The sequence below is a fragment of the Thermobia domestica genome, chromosome 5, assembly GCF_964235325.1.
Source record: "Thermobia domestica chromosome 5, izTheDome1.hap1.1, whole genome shotgun sequence".
Classification (NCBI taxonomy): Eukaryota; Metazoa; Arthropoda; class Insecta; order Zygentoma; family Lepismatidae; genus Thermobia; species Thermobia domestica.
In genome coordinates this window covers 273,953,292-273,977,359 of record NC_137458.1, presented here as the reverse complement: position 1 = coordinate 273,977,359, position 24,068 = coordinate 273,953,292, and the positions used below count along the sequence as shown (strand labels likewise).

General features: G+C 35.2%; 1 protein-coding gene across 1 annotated transcript in view; it reads right to left on the bottom strand.

Moving 5' to 3' along the window:
- The window catches only part of LOC145686630 (larval cuticle protein A2B-like), a 29,047-nt gene extending 5,738 nt beyond the window's left edge, over positions 1–23,309 (bottom strand). Inside the window, exons 1-2 of the mRNA XM_081760099.1 lie at positions 23,195–23,309; positions 6,168–6,260 (exon numbers count right to left, since the gene is read on the bottom strand). Coding sequence (XP_081616225.1) covers positions 6,168–6,260; positions 23,195–23,209 — 108 coding nt within the window. The 5' untranslated portion in view covers positions 23,210–23,309. The remainder of the gene's footprint in view (positions 1–6,167; positions 6,261–23,194) is intronic.
- Between the last annotated feature and the right edge of the window lie 759 nt (positions 23,310–24,068).

The following is a 24,068-nucleotide window of genomic DNA, read 5'->3' as shown; positions in this document are numbered from 1 at the left end:
TCCCCAATTATTTTCCTCCATAAGGAAAGAGTATATAAAAAAGTATCGTATATTCGAAAAAAGAAATGTTGGTCCGCGTCCTCTAGTTGTAAATCGTTTGTTTTGCATTTGTTTAGTTCAGTGGTTGCCGAACTTACATAGCTTGTGAGCTACCGTACCGTTTTTCAATCCTACTTTGAGCTACCAATCGAAAGATCTACAAACTTTTATTTAAAATTACTTAATCTTACATTTGTGGAGGACGCATTCAGTGGAGGAATCAAGGTTAGCCAAAAGGAGTGTTAACACGATCTACCCAAATTTTCCCGCGAGCTACTCGTAGCTCGTGATCAACGGTTTGACGATCACTGGTTTAGTTGTAACTCTAGTCAAATGATTGGTCATGATAAAACGAAGAAATAAACTAACACACCATGATGTGTCAAGTTGAAATATGTAAATTCATGAACTAATCAAATGAATCATTTCTACTCGATGAAACATTGTGCGCAAACAAAAGTGCATCTGAGAGAGTAATTTCAGCTACTGTAATATTCTGTATTTTAACTATAATTTATTAGCATGTGCGTTATAAAAATGTTTTAGAATTCATAAATTACTTCATTTTGCGTAAAACTCCTAAATCATAAAGGCAACTTAAAGCCTGAAACTGGAGTAAATGTGATTGTTTATTTTAAGAAGGTTCACCAGTTCGATTTCTTAACTTTCTCAAAATAGATATGGTCTTTGAGTAGAGTTAATGTATTAACTGTTTCAATCGCGTACTAACCATTTCTCAGGCTTTATTTACAGCTCTTACTTCTGTATTTCAATAAATCAAAAAATTATCCACTTTTTTTCAGAATGGAGAGTAAGATTTTTTTTTTCAACGTAGCCTATATTTTGTAATAGAATAGATATAAACAGTGTACAATCTACCGTGCACAAGTTTAATGAGAAAAAGTGCACACTTCATTGTGTACTGTTAACACTATTTGATTTCTTTTTTGCTCAAAATAATTTCATCTCACAATTCAGCCCTGAAATTTATATTCTAAAATTATTCTTAACAAGTCATAAAATATAATGTTCTGAAACGCTAAAATTATTAATTAATAGTGATATGTAGAGTTACAAGAATTTTGATATTTGTACTTTATACCTTAAGCCAAAGGAATGTACTTTTTTGAAAGAGGCGTCTTCAGGTTGTATTTAGAACTGAGTGCAAAATCAAATAAGTTATGAACAATTGTATCTATCTTACAATCCAAATGACTAATCTATTTGACGTTATTAATTTGTTATCATTTTGATTCTTTTACTGATTGTAACAATTTATTTATTTATTTATTTATTACTGCTGCCTACAGGAGATTATCCCATTTACAACAGGCTTACACAATTGATATTACATCTAAATGCGAACAATAGAAGAGAAAGAAAAGAAAAAATAAAAACTATCAACAGGAAAGCATCAGGATATTTAATGCCAAAATGCGTAAATGCGTCCCCGCGTAGGGTAGTCTCTAACACTCTCTTCTTTCGTGCGAGCCCAGCTTCGATTCCTGGTGGGGACATTCGGTCCACAAAGTTAAAAAGCTTTTCAAGAATGCCATCTTGAATGAAGTTCCTCAAGTGTTTTCTTCATTCACACCAGGCAAATGCCGGAATGGCACCTAGTCTAACATATAGGTCTCAGGCCTCTTCCTTCCTTAACTTTCTTCAAATAATGGAATCGAAGAGGGACATATACGTCCCGGGCTAAATGGTCATTGATGCTGAAAGCCCAAAAATTTAATTCCTATAAGGTAACCAAGAAAGTTCTTTCACTTTCTCACCCAGCACCTAAGACGTACCTGAAAGATCAAAAATAGTCCCCATCAGCATTCACGACTTTCTTCCAACGTTCTGGAAGGCCGGATTCCATCGCGACCAAATTTGATGGGTTGTGAAGCGAAGAAGATATCAAGTGCATTTTTGCACCTCTACTAGGGGTTGGAACTGGTGTCCTCTAAGGTGATTGTTCAAGAAATGGAACAGGTGATAATTGGAAGTGCAATGTCGGAGGAGTACGGCGGATGCAATAGTGTTTCCCATCTAAGGCGTAGAGTGGTGCCCCGGGTCATCCTAGCCACGTGGGGCTTAGCGTTGTCCTATAACAGGAGGACCCCTTTGTGATTCAGAAGTGCTGGCTCCAGAGTTTTGAGTTTTTCTTGAACACGGCTTAACTGCTGACAGTACACAGTTACATTGATGCTCTGACCAGCTGGTAGCAGTTTCCGATGCACGATGCAGTGAGCAGTCCACCAAACACACAGGAGGACCTTCTTCTGGTGCTGCGCAGGGTGTTGACAAGGGACCAATGATGACGGCGATGTGGAGCTTCGTACAGGGCCCACTTCTGATCACATGTCAACACCCTGTCCAGAAATGGCTCTTTCTTCACACGATAAAGCAAAGAAACACAGGTGTCTGCTCGCGTTACCTTCTGGCATGAAGTCAAATCATGTGAGACCCATCGACCCAACTTATAGTGCTTCCCAAGTTGATGGAGGTGCTGCCGAATGGTTTCTTCACTCACACTGAATTGTAGTCCCAGTTCCTCACATGTCTGGCCACTGTTCGCCTCAATTGCTGCCTGAAGATCTTCCTTTTGTACATGTGTTGGTCATTTAGGACGTGGTGCGTCTTCGAGTGTTTCGTCATCTATCTTAAGCTTGTTGTACCATCGCTGCACTGTCTACGTAGTCACGACATCTTCACCAAAGGCCTGGCATATCTTCCGCTGCAGCGGCGTTTGACCCCAGTTTGAACTCGTACAGCATACACGCCCTTATGACGCTCTGTGAATTTTCCCTTTTCACTCTGTGCTTACGCAAGTTCACTTTGTAACTGAACTGCCACAACCAGGTAGTATGTTGGATATACCCACACCAACAACCGATCTTCGCCTTATCTCCATTCGCATTCAACTCACGATGTGAGGGCCAATAGAACATAGACCTCCACAAAAAGTGACAGAACTTTCTTGGTTACCTTTATAATTCCTGTAACAATTTATTCATATTTTCTTCTTTTTTTCAAATATTACTGCACACTGCAGAATCTGCTTTGGTCATTTATTGTATGTGTGGTCTTTGAACTTTCTTAACCGTACAAGATCGAATTAAATTTTGATTCTACATGTAAGAAGTTTTAAAAAAGAAATGAAAGAAGCGAAAGTATACAAAAATTTAGGTCAAAATTATGCTTAACTCTTTCTGGATGTGTTCTCATGTTTTATTTTAAATATATACTAACACTTTGTTAGAGCTCTACATTTTTGCAAACTATTACCCAAATACTGGTTTCAGTTATGCAAAATGTCCAGTAGTTTCTTCCTTTGATTACCGAGAAAGAAAAAAAAATTTGGCGTTTTAAAGAAATTAAAATGTGTTATTTGTTTTAGTGTGAATATATAATTATTCAATGACAATTAAAATGACACTTACGAATATAATGACAAATGGTAGCTCTCAAAGCTAATGTTTCAGATTTCTAAAATAGTTGAATTTAGAACGGAATTGGTTCTAATCTGTAAAGATAAGTTCTATATGTACATTAGAAGTGAATTGAATAAATATAACGATTTTAAAGTATATATTGTCCTCTAAAATGCATCAATTTTTGTACTGAAGGTATGATTTATCCGAAATAACTTTGTGGTGGACAAACACCGTATGCATAGAGTTTTTCGGGATTCTTCCCTTTCTACCACTTTCTTCATTTCACTCCTTATCACCGTCTCTGTTGGTTTCGGTGCATAATCTTTAGACGCTAACAAAAACGTGTCCCTTCTATAGTTTCATGTTTCTGTAAACCTAACTTCACATAATAACATTCATGAGATTAAGTATTGAACACTAGATCTAATACTAAATAATACTGTATTTGTATCACCATTATGAGGGAAGGTTACCTTGTTATTCCCTGAGAAAATCATCATTCCGTAAACTCAAGTTTGTTCTGCGGTTATTGCTGGTTTAGTGTTAGAAAGGTTGAGTTTCAAATCATATGTATAGAAAAGAGAAGATTAAATTGAAATTTTGTTTTACACTTTACCCACACGAATGAAGCTGCAACTGAATTTGGTAAAGCCTTTTGTAACAACAATATATTCCACTTAAAAGGTGCCAAAAAATAATAGTTATCCTTGGTAGTTTTCATATTATGTATATAGGTAACACTCATTCTAAGTAGATTTTTTTTTTCTGTAGTAAACAATATACCTTCCACCAGGAAGCTAACAACCCTAAGATCAAGAGAGAATGATATATGAAAATGAAATGAAGTGGCAAATACATATTGATAACATTTGAAGTTAATTTCAATCTGTTTTTAAATCTATACAAGCACAGGCTATAAATACAATTGACAGAAATACACCTATAATGTTATTTATAAGCTTCTTTGATTTGAGTTGATTGTCAGTTTGGAATCCCTTTCAGCAGCGAGGCTATATGAGACGTGGACCTACAGCTTAACGTGGGATTCGAACCTCATGAGCTCCGGCCTGGAGTCGAATCGAGTCTCCCACGGCAAGGATGCGTACACTAACCACTTAGCCACGATCGATAAACTCTTTGAAATAAACAAAATTAAAAATTGAATAAATTAAAGGTATCAAGAAAAGTTGAAACTGGAGGTGAAAGTGACTTGCGGTTTGGAAGAAATTCAACATCATATAATACTAGCTATAAGCATGTGTCGTTGGCGGTATCTTAACTCAGAACTTGGATAAAAGAGTAAGCGTCTGTCGTTACCAGGTCTTAATTCAGAACTTGAGTGAAAAGAGAGGAAATCCAAAAGATCTATATGTATACAAAAAGTATATCATTCGACTTTGTGCTGGTATGAAACAATGGTCTTTTACTCAACATTATCATTGGGCGCAATGCCTGTCGGTTTAAAATAAATCCCTATATACCGTGGAAACCTACAGAAATTATATTGAACAATATACAATTTAAACACATTCAAAACTATAATGATTCATCTTTAGAAACTTTGTACCTCTTAACCAGGAAGTCTCTGCACGATCAAGGACATAAGAACATATCTCCTCAACAAGGCGTTCATTTATTTTATTAGTGGGATTAAGGACGAATTTTGCGATGTTGAACTAAGGAAATAAAAGTGTGAAAGCGTTTACTTCCTTTTGGACTGGCTTGAAAGCATACATAGACATACACAAAAGGTATGAGTATGCATTCAATATACAGTAGAATATGTTTACAATGTGCCTTTGGTATAATTACTTACCACTTTTGAATTTTGTTTTCATTCATTACATCCTGCCATAAAAATATATTACTTTCTCGGTTGCAGCTTACAAGTAAGTTTTTCAAAATTTTGTACAAAATCGGCAAAAATACATCATAATGGGCAAAAGTGTCAAATTAGGCACCTTCAGACATGATGAAATTGGAATTTTGGTTATAATTGTGGCTAAAACATGCAAATGCAACTAAAATTTGTGCAACCATTATCTAAATCGTTTTAAATATGGTAGTTGTAATACATGATCCACTTTTATGGGAACGGAAGAATTAAAACTAATTCGTTTCGGTGTCACTAATAGATGGCATTTGTAAATTTAATTTCTTAATATGTCCACAGCAAATGTTTTTGGGAAACATAAGACTTTTTACTTACAGTAAAAATTCACATCTTATAATTGAGGCTTGAGAGACACTTGACGCGTGACCAAAATTGAAACAATAATGTCTTGCTACTATACTATGATAAGACATGTCACATTGTCTCAATTTTGGTCATGCCTAGACCTCAGACTCTTAACCCCACAATTATAAAATGTACGAAATACCTAATTATACCTAATTTAATTTTGGGAGCGAAGTTTAGTATTGTAGATGTATTTTCATTTTCTCTATCTGTCCTTTATTTTCTCTCAGAATCTTTAACTATTTTTAAAAGCTTTATCAGAATATTGGTTAGTACACAGTTCATTAATTAAATGAAAAATCGTTAATTAAATTAGATTTGAAACCTCATAATTTCGCAAGTTGTCTCCCATATTTTTTGACATTTATTTTGTGGGTTAATCAAATTATTTGAGTCTTAAACTAAATATAATAAATGTATACGTTTTTAATTTTTCAAAATTTTACATTTATTTGGCTACTTACGTAATAATCTACTGCCACTGGCGCATGTGCTACAACTGGTGCATATCCGGCGTATGTGAAGGCTATATTCGCCACAACAGCTAATAACAAACCCTGTTCAATAAATAAAAGTAACATGAAATAAATAAATGTTCTACATTTTCTATCATATTAACAAACAATATTATAATTATATTTAAGTATCTTCCTTCATTGTAGTACATAGGTACGAACCAATAGCTACTATGAAAATGCACAGCTGTCTACTAATTATACACACTAAGTTAAAGAAGAGAGATTAAAATATTAATTTTACACTAGTTTCGAAAATTGAGACAAGCTAGGAAAAAAATGAGCACACCTCAATTAGGTCTGGTCAGGGACAAATGCAGAAATTTATTTCGGGATTGGGGTGAATAGATTTTCTGGGATCCAAATTCAAAATAAGGATAAATTGTATTAAAATTTGTAAAAATCACTCATAAAATTAGACGAAATTTACAGAAAAGTCGGGTTTTCTGGGAGGTCCTAGGACCTTTTCCTTGCGTATATCCCTGAGTCTGGTAATAGCCTTTTTGTCGTTGGATTGGAGTTTAACAGCCCTTTCAGCACTGAGGCTATTTGAGAAGTAGACCAACTTAAAGTGGAAATCGAATCACAGAAGCTTTAACCGGGAATGAATTCCAGATATTCTACGCTAAAGGTGAGTACGTCAATCAAATAACCACAAGGGAGCAGTACAGTATGTCTCCACTAATTAGCCTATTACGTAGTAAATACTAGCAATTACCACCCACGTGCAATATTTTGTGAAATGTTTCCTTGCATCTTCCATATAAGCTAAATTAGGACATCATATATGCAAGAACTGGCAACTGGCTAATTGTTCCTTCATTAGAAACATATTCACTCACGTATCTCAAGTAATATTCTCCGACACAAGGCACTCAGACTTTTTTTGTAGTGCCAAGAAATTATATGAGGCGTTCAGAGTACGAGGAAGCCAATTCACATTAATAAAACTTATACGAAATACTTAATTACAAGGAAAAGTTTACACTGTATCTTATAAGAGTTATTTACTATATCTAAACAATAATTTTAAATTTGAAAGGAGATTCAGATCGAATTCTTAAGGATGAAAAAAGTCCACAATGACCAAATATAGAATTAATTTTCTTGTTAACCAAATGTCCGATTGTCACCAATTTTTGACCATATTCACTCATGTTTAAGCAGAATTTAAAAATTCTTGTCTATAGTTTCAAAAAATAATAAACGCATGCAGTGTTTCTTTCAGAAACAATGTTGCTGGGGAGTTCACACTTAGTATTCCGGGGGAGCACTGCTGGTACAATTGTATTTATTATTATATTTATAGACGTACAATTTTGGTCTCCTCCGGGGAGCACTCTCAGAGCTCCAGTAGGGCAGTGTCGCTCAGAAAACATGTGTGGAAGAAACACTGAACGCATGTATAAACTGAAAGTAGCCTTTGAAAAAGTAGTCTTAGCTACCTGAAAACAACTAAAAATCAAAATTGTACTTCTATCCTTGCAGAGAGCTTTCTTTTAACACAAACAAGTTCTTAATCATCGTGACACACAGAACCTATATTATATATTTTTAAAAAGGTAGCTCTTTTGCTTGATATCTTTACTTAAAAGGGCCAATAACCATACGAACAACTCGAACTTAACTGATTAGAAGGCAAGGATAACCCAACAAAATACATTAGATAGATTTTGAGTTTAGCAGGCTATTTAGAAGAAAGGCTATAGATAACGTGGACCTACAACATAACGTGGAATCCGAACCACTTAAGCTCCGCCGGGAATAGAACCTGAGTCTCCCACGCCTACACTAGCCGCTTAGCATCGAGGGAGCTCGAACTCAATAAAGTGATGACTCTTGCTTAATGTATATACAAAGGTAGTAAATAATTCTGAGCTGTCGGAGTGAGGGTGCGATGTGAAGGGTACCTGGTTTGATCCCATTCTATGTGAGTTTGAGGTGAACAAAATTGTATCCGTGGGTTTTATCTAGGCTCTCCTTTTTCCTTCCACATTCTCTTTTCACCATTTGGCCTAATTCCCATTTTGCCTAACACTTTATCAGCTGTAAATCACAGATAAAAATTACATCCGCCATTTTGACTAAAATGACAATTCCCATTTGACCTAATTCCCATTTTGCCTAACACTTTATCAGCTGTGAATCACAGATAAAAATTACATCCGCCATTTTGACTGAAATGACAATTCCCATTTACCTAATTCCCATTTTGCCTAACACGTTATCAGCTGTGAATCACAGATAAAAATTACATCCGCCATTTTGGCTGAAATGACAATTCCCATTTGACCTAATTCCCATTACGCCTAAAGATCTTATCATTAAGGAAATACCTCTACATAGAAGATCTGACAATGTTTCCATACTTATATATAAATAAGTGACAGAAACTTATATACAAAAAAAAACATTTATTTTAAATAACTATAACAAAAAATATTTCAAATATACAAAGTGTGAATATTCACACAGTCGTCCATCAGGAGACATAACATTAGTTAGCCTTTGCAAAAAAAAAAAAAAAAAAAAAAAAAATTACAATATATTACATTCACTTCTACGCGGTAAACACTTCTGAATCAAAAATCACACATATTCACATAATAGGATATAACGTATATATAAGAAAATACAGAAATGTCTTCGTTTTGTAATATGTCTTTCAGTACATTGATCTTGTCATTCAGCTTTTACCATTTTTTTAATTTTGCTGCACCACACTATTCTCAACCTCCAACAAATGCATCGTCTTATCATTTTCCATCTGCTCCGACTGCATTTGCTAAATAAACGTGAATATATTCGGATGATGTCTAGAAAAGCGCTTGTTCCATTTAGAATGCCAGCCTTTTACTTTTTCTTATTCTTTCTGAGTTACATTCACTGGCATAGCCAGCAAGTTGTTCTAGTAATTTCTTCTAGTGATTGTAGTAATTTATTTGATGTAAGTTATTTTTTGTGCCCCCGCGTAGCGTAGTCACTAACGCTCTCGCCTTCAGTGCGAGCGGTCCTGGGTTTGATTCCCGGTGGGGGCACTTGGTCGAAAAAGTATAAAAACGAACCTGACCTGCAATCCTACGATCCTGACCTGCCACAAGCCACCCTGAGTGAGGTTTTCCTGGGTTTTCCTCATTCACACCAGGCAAATGCCGGGGTGGTACCTAACTTATAGGTCCCAGGCCGCTACCTTCCTTCCCCAATCTTTTCTTCCTTCCCTTTCCCCGGATAGTGTGCTCACTGAGAGACGTCATCCCTCAAACGTGACGGGCTAAATGGCCTTAGATGCCGAAAGCCCAGAAGTCTAAATCCTAAACCCCCCTCCCCCCAAAGTTATTTTTGTACGAAATTGGATGTGCAGGTGTATAAGTATGTAAACACTGTCAGACCTTCTATATAGAGGGTGTTTCCCTCCTGATAAGATCGTTAGGCGTAATGGGAATTAGGCCAAATGAGAATTGTCACTTCACTCAAAATGGCGGATGTGATTGTTATCTGTGATTGACAGCTTATAAAGTATTAGGCAAAATGGGAATTAGGCAAAGTGTGAAGACACCTCATTCAAAGTCATTCACTTTCCTTAATCATGTTTCCCCTTTACCATGAAATGCATAGCCCTAGGTTGTTAAATTGAAGAATACATTTTATTTTCTTGTTGTCGGATTACATATTTCTCATCAATCAAGCATATAAATTATATGCTAAATTTTTAATCATATACGTCTAGAAAAGTATGATTTATGCACACGAATTATGGTATACTTAATATAAATTTATTCAAGGGTATAAATAACACATTCTTCTTCTTGTTATTACTCTATAACAAAATTATCTTCAGGAAAGAAAGCACTGGTTTTTGACTGGAAGCAAATAATAATTACAAATAATGTATTTTACTGTTAAAAATATATGTGCCATTCTTAGGGTATGTGTGCTATTTTACCGTGTATTTTGTTTACATGTTCAGAAATAAATGAATAATCCATTCCAACAGAAATAAAGTTATTAATACTAGCAGACAGAATGCCTGTCCTTCGCACGGGGAAAAATACGTTTCATTTTGGATATAAAGAGCACCAAAAGTGTCACAAATCAACTTAGAGTACCTAAAAACTATGAATTCAACTCAATTATTTTTACATGTCACCATCCCGACTTAGGAGTACTAATGGAGGCTTAATTTGGATTTAAACGACATCGGAAGTATCACCGTTTATGTTAGCGACCCCGAAAACTATGAAGTCGACCTAATATTTGTTATTTTCGATCATTTTTGTATATATATATCCTCTTCCACTTCCCGAAGTTGTATCTTCAAAGTGAAATGACAAAAAACATCCCAGGCCCGAAACTCATCTATGTTGAATATTTGGTCGAGATCGGTCGAGTGGTTCAAGCGTTATTAAGCCACAAACATGGTCACTTTCATTTTTATATACAGTACATACAGTAGATTACTATTGACAAAGAAAGACACACATTCAGTGCCTAAACTAGAAGAAGCGAACTATAGAATGCGCCTTCTAGTAATTGGCATTCATGTTTGTCTGTGATACAAAAAACAAAGTACTGTAGATGCAGGCTCAGCGATGAGTATCCTATTATTATGTGAATGGCATTGTACAGTAGTATTATGTGCATAGAAATTTCTGTCCGTTTCCATTACTGATAACGTTGACTATCTTACGGCCTTTTTAAAGTGTATTGTTGTTGCTTTCGTTGCCATGACAACGAGAGTTGATCAGTTGCGTATAACTCACATCCTGATTAGCTATCCTATGATTATGTAAAGCATGATAGGAATTTCTGCTTCTTTCCATTGTTGCTAACTTCGATCTTCTTGTGACTTTTGAAAGTTATTGTTGCTAACGTTACCAATTGCAACAATTGCGTTAAAGATATTATGATTTATCGTTACCGTTGGCAGTGGCAATGAGAGTTGGTCAAGTAGCAACAATTCTGTAAATAATATAAACAATTCAATATACACAATTCGCTCCTTCGATGCAAGGACGAGATGCTTGTTTATTTTCTCAAAAACTATTCATGAGAATTGACCGTCAAGCAAGTCATTTTGTTCAGCTTGATACCATCTATCGATTTATATATATCGCATCTTTGGACACATATAATTAAACAAAAATTAAATTTTAAGAATTTAATCTCAATTAAAGAATTAACCAGGTATCATTAACCACGCTGTGTACTGCAGTCTTGCTAGTGACATAATAAAAAGGTTGATGAGCCTATATTTCAAGATTAGCTTCACCTTCGTAGTTGGTGTGAATACCGTACGGAGTACATAGTCAATTATTACGTTTTTTTTTTAAATCCCATTTTTTCAAGAAACTACAGGTGAGAATTTACATTCATGAAATCAGTTTTGTTGGTTAGAGAGTTAGACTCACGTCCGCGTGGTCGCGGGTTTGATTCCCGGCCGGTGCTTTTTCAATTTTCAGCGTTCACCCAGCGTCGTGAGGTCAACTGAGGAATCACGCGAATAAAAGACGTGACGGCCACTAAATCTTGAAAGCTGTCGATACACGTGTTAAAGAGACAGGGCGACGCAGCGCGCTAATCACGTGCTAGGGTGGGCGTAGTTCAGTCAGTCGCTAACAGATGGCGCTAGGAGAGACTTAGGCTTACAAAGTGCTCTCACGCCAAGTATTTTTATTTTCTTTAAGTCTATTGATTAGTATCAGGACGGATTAAAGTTACATTGGAGCAAAATCACATTCCTTCCTTCTTCTTTTTCTTCTTCTTCTTCTTCTTCTTCTTATTATTATTATTATTATTATTATTATTATTATTATTATTATTATTATTATTATTATTATTATTATTATTATTATTATTATTTAGAAATTAATGCAAAGGTACTGCAATTAATTCAGAAACCAAACAGCTGCTAGCTTTGTCACTAGAACTTATACTATCATCTATTGGAAGTTGCCAGTTGGAATTATTTTGATTTGACTTGATTTTCAGTTTAGCATCCTTTTCAACAGCGAGGCTATATGAGACGTGGACCTACAGCTTAATGTAGGATTTGAACTACATGAGCTCCGCCAGGAATTGAAGCCGGGTCTCCCACATCAAATGCGTGTATGCTAAGCTCTTAGTCCCGAGAAAGCTTTTGACTTATTTAGATCTGGTCTTTCCGTTTAAAAGGTTGAAAACTGTCCATCTATAAGAGGTCTACACGGACCGGAATTTTCAACCCGGGCCAGGTCCGGATCATGAATTTGTAATGTGAGGCTCGATCCGAGTCAGAAATATGTTTTAGCATTTAGGCCCGAGCTCGGCCTGAGCTAGTGTGATAATCAAATAAGTCCGAATTACAGAAACTTAATAATTTATGCAAAATTGTATTTTTATTTACAGCAAGTAGAGGTTTAATTTTGCAGTTCTGCTTTAAAAGTTCTCCAGAAAGAACTGTGAAATATATATATATATATATATATATATATAAATTTTTTTTCTTGTACAGTATATGTACAAAGTTAGGCCCGAAAAGGCCCGAGAAATAAGGTAAACGCACCGGATTTCGACAGGTTAAGGACTGTTTTAAAAATCAATCGCCTATTGTGGCCATAATATTGGTCGGTGTTGGCCCATTTTTGCCTTGAACTGTACAGTCCCTACTAATACTAAAAGCCACTTCAAGGCTCAAATGTTAATGTTAGAAATTTTTATGAAACTAGAACTCGCCAATGGAACCCGAATTCGACACACTTCACCTGGTTTCGACAGTTGCGGTACCTAAATTCGACACCTTAAATTATATCCATGTAACGGCATTATTAGTAATAGTAATCTCTTCTCAGCTTCAAATATTGTTTTATTATTATGTAGAAACTATCTGACGGGCAAAAGAACACAACTTAAATTTTTTGAACTGAGTAGTTACTTCGATGATTCTTAATTCGACATGCTGGAATCTGATTTCGACATCCCTGTCGAACTCAGATTACAAGTATCGGAGAATTATGCAACAAATAGCTTTATGAAAGACTTTGAACATACTTGTACGTTTAGATATTCAGTTAAAATTATATTTGCACTACTTAGCATGAATTCGACAACCTTGTCGAAATCCGGTTCACGTTACGAATAAAGGTTCGTGTTTTCGACAACCCCCCGTTCATGTTACATCACAACCTTTGTCCTCACAGAAGAAAACAAAACGCACTGATTGAAACTCCTTTACAACATTAAAGTACTACTATTTGCTTGAATCAAACCTAACTTTAATAAAAATCTTAGGAAAATAACTTGCCGTCTTATGATTTCCTTAAGATTATGTGTTTTTTCTCGAAGAGTGTATCACACACACAACAATGTACTTCTTTTCTCCATACATATGACTCATCTACTGTAACCGTGCTTTTGACACGAGAAAAGACACTCCCATAATGTTGCCAGTTCTATGCACGATTGCAGGGATGACATCTTATGCTTATTTCACAACTTTTAAGCATAGGTATTCGAATTCGGGTACCTGTCGAATTCAGGTGCGTTTACCTTATGGTTGTATAATTAAAAATTTACGGCCAGAAGTGATATACATGCTTTGTAAGCCCGAGTCCGGCCCGCGGGCGGGGTCAGGCTTAAGCCCGGCGCCTCGGCCCGAGCCCGTGTAGACCTCTACCATGCGTCTCAACTTCTTTTTTTATTGTAATTTAACAACACTATAGAATTGTTACAATTTTTTAAGAATATATAATTAGAAATGAGCTATACTCAACACATTATTATTCTTATAGTTTATTTTATATAATAATTACTCATTCATACTCCTACAAACTGTAACCGAGGCCATAAACAATAGTTCAACGCTCTTCAAGTGATTCTTAATAAAAATTGTCATTTTTCACATGTCATCACGTATAGCTAACAAACATTTAAAGAAATAAAAAATAATGTTTTACGATTCGTGTGTTTCCCTACATAAAAGAACGGGTATATATTACACTTAACGATATTCTTGTGTGAGTTCGAAAACATACTTTCTTCATTGATAATGTCATTGTTCTTTTCATAAAGAAAGTGACGAAGAATAATTACTCAAAATTTTTCAGGTTTTCATTAAGTTTATTGCTGTTAGAAAATATATACCTATGCTGACTCGTAAATTAAATTGGAGGAACAGTAGTTTCTCTAATTTTACGCGTATTTTTTTTTAAGTTCTATTTTCCAAAAAATATGTGATAAAAAGCCAGATTCGGATCCCACGTTAAGCTGTAAGCTCACGTTTCGTATAGCCTTTGTGTAGACATGGGATGTTGAACTCCAAAACTCATAGCAAGAACACACGATAAAAATTACCTTACAGTAGTACAGTTCAGGACAAAAGTTTTTTTCCGTTTGATGAAATTAGTTTCGTAAACACTGGAAGGACAATATGAGTACAGTTTTCAGTAAATTAAAAAGAATATTCTGTATGTTCCAGATATACCACTGTTATTCCCAAAATCAATTTTACCAAACGAAAAGAACTTTTGTCGTTGACTGTACAAGCTCACATTCAAAAATCAGATAACTTCTAGATGTGATGAGTGACGGATTTTGGATGATTATATATGTTCAATAGAATTATCATCCGTATAGTCACTTAAAGAAGAAAACTAAATGCTAAATGCAAAAGAAAAGATAAGAAAATGAAAAGAAAGAAAGAAAGAAAAATACAAAAGATAAAAAGAAATTCTAATGCCTGAAGTCTAAATAAAAACAGTTGAACGAAATATTAGAACAAATGAAGCAATATTGCAGCAAATAAATTACAAAAGAAGACCAAATGAGCAGGAGGGCCTAATCACAGGTACACAGACAACTTATTATCGACTACAGCACTATGAAAACATAAACGGCGATTAAGAAAACAATGGTGTACTAACGCGGTAAATTTAAAATTGCTCCCCGAAATCTATGCCGGAAAAAAGGAAGGAATCAGATTATTGAAGGAAGAATTTTTAGAATCCTTGTACTACATTTTTGCCGCATAAACTTATATCTATGGATGTGATATTGCGTCGTTACCAGCATGAAGCTGTGGATGTAATTTTGTCCTCGAAGTTGCACTATTGAAAAGTTGCAGGTTTACGAGTAAAATCTATCACTTCACAGAGAAAGAGAGTGATTCCTAAGGAGCTTAGTTATGCAAATGACATATCTTTAACTAACTTAATGATCTTTAATGTGACAATCACTAAATACAATATACACATTTGGACAAGCAACTTTCCTGAATTTATTCTATGCTCTAGTGACCTGAAATAACACCCTTCCCTGCGCCTTCTATCCTCTACCTCTCTAGATTGTTCGCCTGCCTTTGTTCACTTACTTCCAGGCACGTATCCAGGGGGGTCTAGGGAGGGCCAGGCCCCCTCTAAATTTTCCCTGGCCCCCCTAAAATTTTCACGGTAGGCTTGCAAATGAACTATAATACGATGATAAACTACAGTATGGTTGGATCGCCCCCCTAACTACAGCCGCCCCCCCCCCTACATTTTTGGGCTGGCTACCGGCCTGCTTACTTCCTGTGAAAAGCTCGGTCTTGCCGGTGGGTTATAACGTGAATTCTTCCTGTTATCTATAATAATAATACCGTTGCCATAATTAGTTCTTGCCTAGTAGTATGCAGCTAATTATAATTCAAAATCTGGGTAATTTTTATATAATCGATAAGTGGGTTAGAACTTACTTTTAGGCAGAACACAAATTCAGAACAAAGCAAGGGGAAGACTTCAATAATATAAATATAATGGAAAGATTGCAAATTAAAAATTAAGAATGGAAATATAATGTAAAGAAAAAAGACTGATGACTTCGTTACACAGATTCAATTAATACTCCTTCATTATAAAGAGACTTTGGGCAGGACCTTATTAACGTACGGACCCGATGGGTACTTGCCCAGAGGCACCACAAACGTAGGTGATCCATACTAATCTACATATGTAAAGTAGCTTGGCAATAAATAAATAAATAATACTTCAGTAGTTTAGACAAGTTGTTCTCAATATTTTTTTTACTGATGACATTTTGCTAAACGTCTAGGATATCGCGACACATTTGTTTGATATTTTTATTATAAATAATAATAATAATAATAATAATAATAATAATATCTATTATAATAGTGAAACTAATAAGTTTTTATAATGACTCTACAGTATATAGCACTGAGAATTGCTGTTACCGCTGAAGGTGTTGACTGGTAAAGTCTGTCTCGATTTTAAGAAATTATTATGAAAATTTTCATGATTTTTAAATTCTAAAATTTCGGTACGCACCTTAGGGCACTGTGTGACACACTAGTGTGTTTCAATACATCAGTTGAGAACCACTAGTTTAGACTGACGACACTAGAAGGGGACAAGTAGGTGGGCACAGGGATCGCGGCACACGGGTTGTCTAGGGGGGGGGGTCCATAATGTTGTTAAGACGCCACTGACTGTAACTTCTTGTTTCTGTAGCTTAAAGCCACGTCTTTGCAGAAAAATCTTTATTGAAAAAAATATATATATTATTTCATTCGATCTGGAATGTCACCCACCTGAATTCCTTCAACTTGGTTCACTTTTCTGATGAAAAAAAAGAAATACTAACTCAGCTTACTTTAAAGAATCGAGATTTTTGCCTAATGAAACTATCACGAGTTACAGAAAGGAGTTGAACTTAATAGAAGAGTAGGAGTGAAGATAATTATTACGTATATCAATCATTTGCCAGACGTTTCAGGCGTAGACTGTAGGCGAGATGAACGAACTTTCGCCCTACACTGTCATATCTTCACCTACAAACATTATATTTTTTGACTTGAACGCCTAGTACTCTGTGTCATTTTTATTGTAGTTATCTAGCAAGGGATTTTATTTTTTAAACTCTAAATACGGAAAGAAAGACGATAAACGCAAAGCTTTTATATCTAAATCTGACTTTTTTTTTTAAAGCAGAAAACTCCCATAACGCTGCGACGGGTTGAATTTCATAACAAAACCTTGTTGCCTGGCCAAGAAGAAAGTTTAGTTTCAAGGTAATGGTGTGCATATTAACATGAGTACTATGTTTTACTATAGTTTATATACTTAGTATAAAATAATATGTTAAATGATATCTGAGAAAACTTTCTTGTCCCTATTTCTTAAAGTAAATAATCTCATTCTACAGTTAGTAATAAACTAATTATTTATGTAATACTAACGTCAATTACCCCGCTTCGCTGGGTTAAAATAGGAAAAAAATACTAATATGTTCTCTTAGTCAGTCACTTTGTATTATTACTGAAGCATTCTCTGATTGGATTTAAATGGCATCCGAAGTGTCACTATTTATCTTAGCAACCCCGAAAACAATGGATTTCACACTAATATCGGTCATTTTCGATAATTTTTGTATACCACCTCCCTCACCTAAGGTTCGGAGCTGAATTTGGGTGTAAACGGCATCCGAAGTGTCACTGTTCACCTCAGCGACCCCGAAAACTATGGATTCGACACAAATATCGGTTATTTTCGATAATTTTTATATATCGCCTCTCTCACCTAAGTTTCGGGGCTGAATTTTGGTTTAAGCTGCATCGAAAGTGTCACTTTTCATCTCAGCGAGCACGAAATCTATAGATTCGGCACTAATATCGGTAATTTTCGATCATTTTTACACATTTCTCCCTCTTTCCCCAGTTGCAGGACAGAATTTGGATTTAAACGGGATCGGAAGCGTCACTTTTCACCTCAGCGACTTCGAAATCTATGAATTCGATACTAATATCGGTCATTATCGATCATTTTAAAAATTCTTCCCCTCCTCTTCGCTTAAGTTGCACCGTCAAAGTGAAATAAGAAAAACACTCTTAGGGCTGAAACTCATCCATGTAGCAAATTTGATCGAGATCGGTTGGGTGATTAAAGAGTTATTAAATCACAAATATAGTCACTTTTATTGCTGAAATACCCATTCTTCGCATGGGGGCTGTATTTGGAAATCAACGCCTATGGGAGTATCACCATTCACCTCAGCTACAGCGTAAACTATGGATTTGATATTAATATTTCTAGCGGTCATTTTGGATTATTTTTACATGTCTCGGTAACCCCTTCCCGGTAACCCCCGGCCCACAGCCGAATGGGGTGAATTTGGAAGTTAATGCGATCGGAGTTCACCATTAATCTCGGCGACCGCAAAAACTATGAATTCGACACTAATATCGGTCATTTTCTACTATTTTTATATGTCCCACTAAACGCCCCCCTGAGAGCCCTCTTGTTCGAATTTTGTCAAAATCGCTTCGCCTTGATCGGGCCTGGACCAAGGTACTCATGACCCAAATTTGGTTACTCTCGGTCCACTGGTTTGGTCCCCAGGCCGCACACAGACAGACAGACACACGGACACACAAACGAACTCTTTATTTTACTTGTATTAGAACATTAGATTAGATATGAAGAAAGTCGCCTGCCTTTTTTAACGGAATAATGTCATTCATGAAATATAAACTAAATCGATCCAGAGACGTTTTCGAAAAATTCGCAATTTTTTAGCATTACCCTTCTGGAAACTGCTCTTATTTTTGATTTGTTAATTTCTTGAGTTGAGGTTTAGCGTCCCTCAGCAGCAAGGCTATATGAGACGTGGATCTTCGGTTGCGTGGGATCCGAATTACATGAGCACTCTCCGGGAACCGAGTACCGGTCTTCTGCACCGAAGACTATGCGCTAACCATATTACTAGCCGCGAGAGAGCTTCTTTTTTTTTTTTTTTTTTTTTTTTTTTTTAAGAGTAGGAATACAATTCGAAACTTTTCACCACTCGCAAAATCTTATAGCATCCTTAAGTTTAAAATTTGGTTTTTGTAAGTTGAATAGTATGGCTTCTAGGCGAGGAGTGTACATATATCGCGATGGGCGAAGAAACGGACAGAAAACATTTAAAAAAAATGAAAATGTAAATAAAAAAATGTTATTTTGACAGTTCTTACATTTAATATCGGTTATATAGTAATAGAATTAACCTTTTATATTCATTAAGTTACCTAAGATACAACCATTCGGTATAAGAAGAAATAAATGCCAAGATAGAAAAAGTTCAAACTAACCTCCATATACCATGACATATGATTTTTTCCCATTACATTATTATTATTATTATTATTATTATTATTATTATTATTATTATTATTATTATTATTATTATTATTATTATTATTATTATTATTATTATTATCAATAATAATAATAATAATAATAATAATAATAATAATAATAATAATAATAATAATAATAATTTAAATACTTACGGAATTAGTGGTATGAAATACATTACTGACTAAAACTTAATCTAGATTACATCATGCTCGCGCCAAGTGAGCTTTGTGGTGGACAATCACCGTGTGCGGAGATTTTCCCGTTCCCTCCCATTTTCTTCATTACATCATTTCCTTCTTTTCTTGTCATCACCGCCTCATTTAGCCAAGTTTTCATAACCGTGGGACGTAAAACTTAAAAGATTTAATTTCATTTTATTTAGATTAAATCTTTAGAAAAGCATGTTCCTGTTTTGACCACAACTTTTCATTGTCGCGACTCTCATCCGAAGAAGATAAAAGTAAATGTCTGCAAAAATATTTCAATGTACAGTTTGGATTTTAAACCTTGACTTTTAGCTTGCAGAGCATAAGGCGTAATCTAGTTGTTATACCTTCTTGCTTACGAATCGGAAAATTCCAGGTTTAAATTTGGTTGACTGACTATTTTAACTGAGTTTTTCCAGGGATTTTTCAGTTCCATCAGAACTGAGAGACAAAATGAGAGATTCAAATGTAGACCTTGATGATATTTACAATTATTATTATTATTGTTTATCAATTTTTAATTATTTCAGTGTAAAATGACCTTGCAGAGTAAATCTGAAAGCCAGTAAACTGAATTTAAACATTAACCGCCTTATGCAGAGTCGTTTTGACGTATTTTTAGCTTCATACTAAAGGCATGACTACTGCAGGAAACATATGTTAGTAGAACACTTTAGTATGACACTAATCACTCGTCAGAACGACTCTGAATAAGGCCCTAAGTAACTAAATATTATAAAGTTAAGAGTCTGTATCACTGCGAAATTAAAATACCGCTAATTTTACAGTAATTATGTGATATCTTCAAATAGATAAAATATAATCGAAAAGTGGATCAAGACCTCCCTAGAAGATGTTATTTTGCACGAGGTACCGTTATCAGGAGTCACCTAGTAGCTTTTCGTTTGCTGTTATTTAGAAACGCGAAAATAAATGCCGATTTTCTAAATTTCTGGAAATCGAAAGCAGATAAATGAGTCGTGATAACGGTATCTCACGCAAAATAATACTGTCTAGGGAGGTCTTGTTCCACTTTTCTATTATCTTTTATCTATTTGAAGATATTACATAATTACTGTAAAATTAGCGGTATTTTAATTTTGCAGTGATGAGGCCTCTTAAGGGATATTATTTGTAACACAGAAACAAGAATTAGGAAGTAATTGATATATACAGTATATGCGCTCAGAAATCAGGAATATAAAGAATTAACAGAAGCTGATGAAAGAATTACCGTGGAAAAGAATATAATTTTCTGTAAAAGGACTACATATTTACTATACAGGGTGTTACAAAAAAAATTCGCAATATTTTGGGAATAGATTCAGGCCCGTATCCACGGGGGGCAAGGTGGGGCCGAGCCCCCCTAAACTTTGGCTGGCCCCCATAAAATTTCACGGTAGGCTTGCAAATGAACTATAATATGGTGATGAAGTATAATATGATTGGGTCGCCCCCCTAACTTCTACCGGCCCCCCCTAAATTTTTGGGCTGGCTACGGGCCTGAATAGATTCCTCACATCAAAATAAGAAAAAAGTTTAAATGGAGCTATGATCGGAAGTGCATAGTTTCTTAGTTATAGGGTGCCGAAAACGTGAAGAAATGAACTTTAAAGGTACACAATTTCAATACTATAGGACCGATCGTAGTTGGGTCAAGACATCACTGAGGAAGTAGTATGCGAACTATACAAATATCTATCTTTCAGAACCTCCAGTACTTTAGAGAGGCTGGAAGTTCTTGATCACTCTCCACCTACCTCTCTAAAAATTGGTGTGCAAGACAGGAGCACTCTAAAAGATGGATATTTGGATAGTTCACATACCAGTTTCTCAGTGATAACTTGACCCGACTACGATAGTTCCTATAGCAGTGGAGCTTTAAACTTCTAAAGTTCACCTGTTTCAAGTTTCCGACACCCAGTAACTCCGAAACTATCCACTTTTGAGCACAGAGCCATATGAACTTTTTTTCTTATTTTGTTGTAAGGAATCTGTTTCCAAAATATTATGACACTTTTTTTTGTAACACCCTGTATAGTCTTATTTTTTTCTGTACTACTATGAATACTATGAATACTATGAATACTATGAAATATAAACTACTAATTGAATAAATGTTTTAAAAATCTCAATTTAGTCACAACATGTGTCCGAATGTTTTCCCCCGAGAGATAGTGAGTCTACAAAATACAGATAAAATGGCCAGCTTCCTCTGAAATTCTGAAGGATAATTGGGAAACTGGTAACTAGGCAACTACTGAAATGAAATGAAATTTATACCGTAGCTTTACGTCCCATACTTATATCCTTTAAGCTAAAGGAGAAATATAATTAGTGAAAGTAAATGATAATGACAAAATTGGCGGAATTATAAAGTAGGAACTAGCGGAAGAACTCTGAGAAAATCTACCGACACAAATGCATATGAACTGAGATTCAATCAGAAACCACTCGCATCAGATATGAACGCTATACAACTGAAGAACTGTTCTTCCCACCAAATGTGACGATTGATGAACGGATTGTGGTGCTAACAACAGTAAGACGAAGCTGGCTGAAGATCATAATGCGTGGAAATTGCTTAATTTGCTGTAGATGATCTGCCATTATCACAAAACAATTATACTACTGGTGACAATGCACTTTACATTCTGAGTAAAGGATGGAATTATTTTAAATTTCCTTTTTGTATCTTTTCAGGAAACTTCGATTATACAATAACATTGCCTTCCCTAGCAGCACAGACATTAGATTGGCCCAACAGTGGGAAACAGTAGACTTACCCACCAGCCAACGTCGGGCCTACGTTGTAATCAATCACTTTGCTAATCATTTACCAACTAACAAAATTGTCAACGTAATAATTTTAAAAATAAGTAAAATTTGCGATTTGATGTGTGATGTCATAGCTGTTGATTAAATGACAGGAACTTGTTGGTCGACCAACGGACGTACTTTTATATTTTATTAATCCACTTAGTGTTAATTAAGTATGCTGGTAATATCATGATTCAGAACACAGGGTGATTGTTCAACAAAATTAGATTGATATTCAGTTGATGGTGCGACAAATCTTCCTTAGGGCCTCATTCCGTATCGATCTTCGCAAAATTTGCGGATAGCAAAGGCAATAAAAAAATACAATAAGCAATTATTACTGCTATGCAGATTATTCCAAATTAAAACATAAATTTTCAGTTGCATTGACGCAAACCGCTATGGAATGAGACCTATGATCTGTCAATTGTCGGCATATATACTATGTATAATTGTAAATTGCCAAATAAATAAAATCACTACACATTATTCGAAATATCAGTGAAGCACATTTTTGTTATTGTAGAACCAGTGTTTGAATTACGTGCTGTTTACTGTCCGCACAGTCACTTATTGAGTTCCACACTTGAGCAAAGCACATCACAACGAAAGTTCACTTAGTTCTTTCAAATCGGACAAATTGTTCCTTTTTTATATATATATTAATACACTGCACATCACTGAGGGTCTAGTGTCCAAAAAATCGGCAAAAATCGCGAAAAGGTCCGGCTTCGAATCTTTTGCACCTGTAAGAACGAATTAACATACATATAACCACAAGAACAAAATCTTTCTTTAAGCGTACCTGCAGATGAGCCATCTTGATTGCAAATCCCAAAGTTCAAAATGCTGATTTAATTAAGACCTAAATGCTTTTATATACAAGCGCTTACTCAAGGTTACGTTCACATGTTGCGATACTGACACCATTCTCATACCACCATAAAGCTAGGAGATTTTTGTATTTGCCTTCCCCCACTTCCCTGGTTCTTTCTTACCTTTTGGAAAGAAACAAAAAGGGCGTTCCCTTAAGATGTAGACTTTCACTTTCCGAAAAACTCCCCGATGATTTTGCTTTCGTCATTTTCTCTCTCTCTCTCTTTTTCGTTTACTTCTGGAGTGTTTGCCTTCCCCTCCTTGTCAGTGTTCCCACTTCTCCTCAAGTCGTTAGCTTTTTTAAAAAAATTTTTCTTTTGTTTTAATCACCCACACTACTTCCTGTCTACCATAACACAGAGATCAGCAATGTTGCCAACTGAATAATGATGCTAATCTTTCCGAAATATGGGCTTCCGAGTAGGATAACGCTTAAAGCCTTCTGTAGTTGTGTACAAGTTCTAGGTTCGATCCTGAGCGTGACCTAATCACACAGGAAACGTTTGTTCTTTTATATATATATATATATATATATATATATATATATATATATATATATATATATATATATATATATATATATATATATATATATATTATTTGATATATTAATCTGTACGTTTCATACCTAGAAAATAATCTCTATGTTTTAGGAAATCCGAAGAAGGAAGTTGCCTTAAAATATTTTCTTAAAGCTGGAGATAAATTCGTAACTTACACGTATCTACGATTTCATAATGAAGCATAGACCACATCGGGAAGTGTTATAGGAAGAACTCTTTAAGTTCCCTTAAAATCTGGAA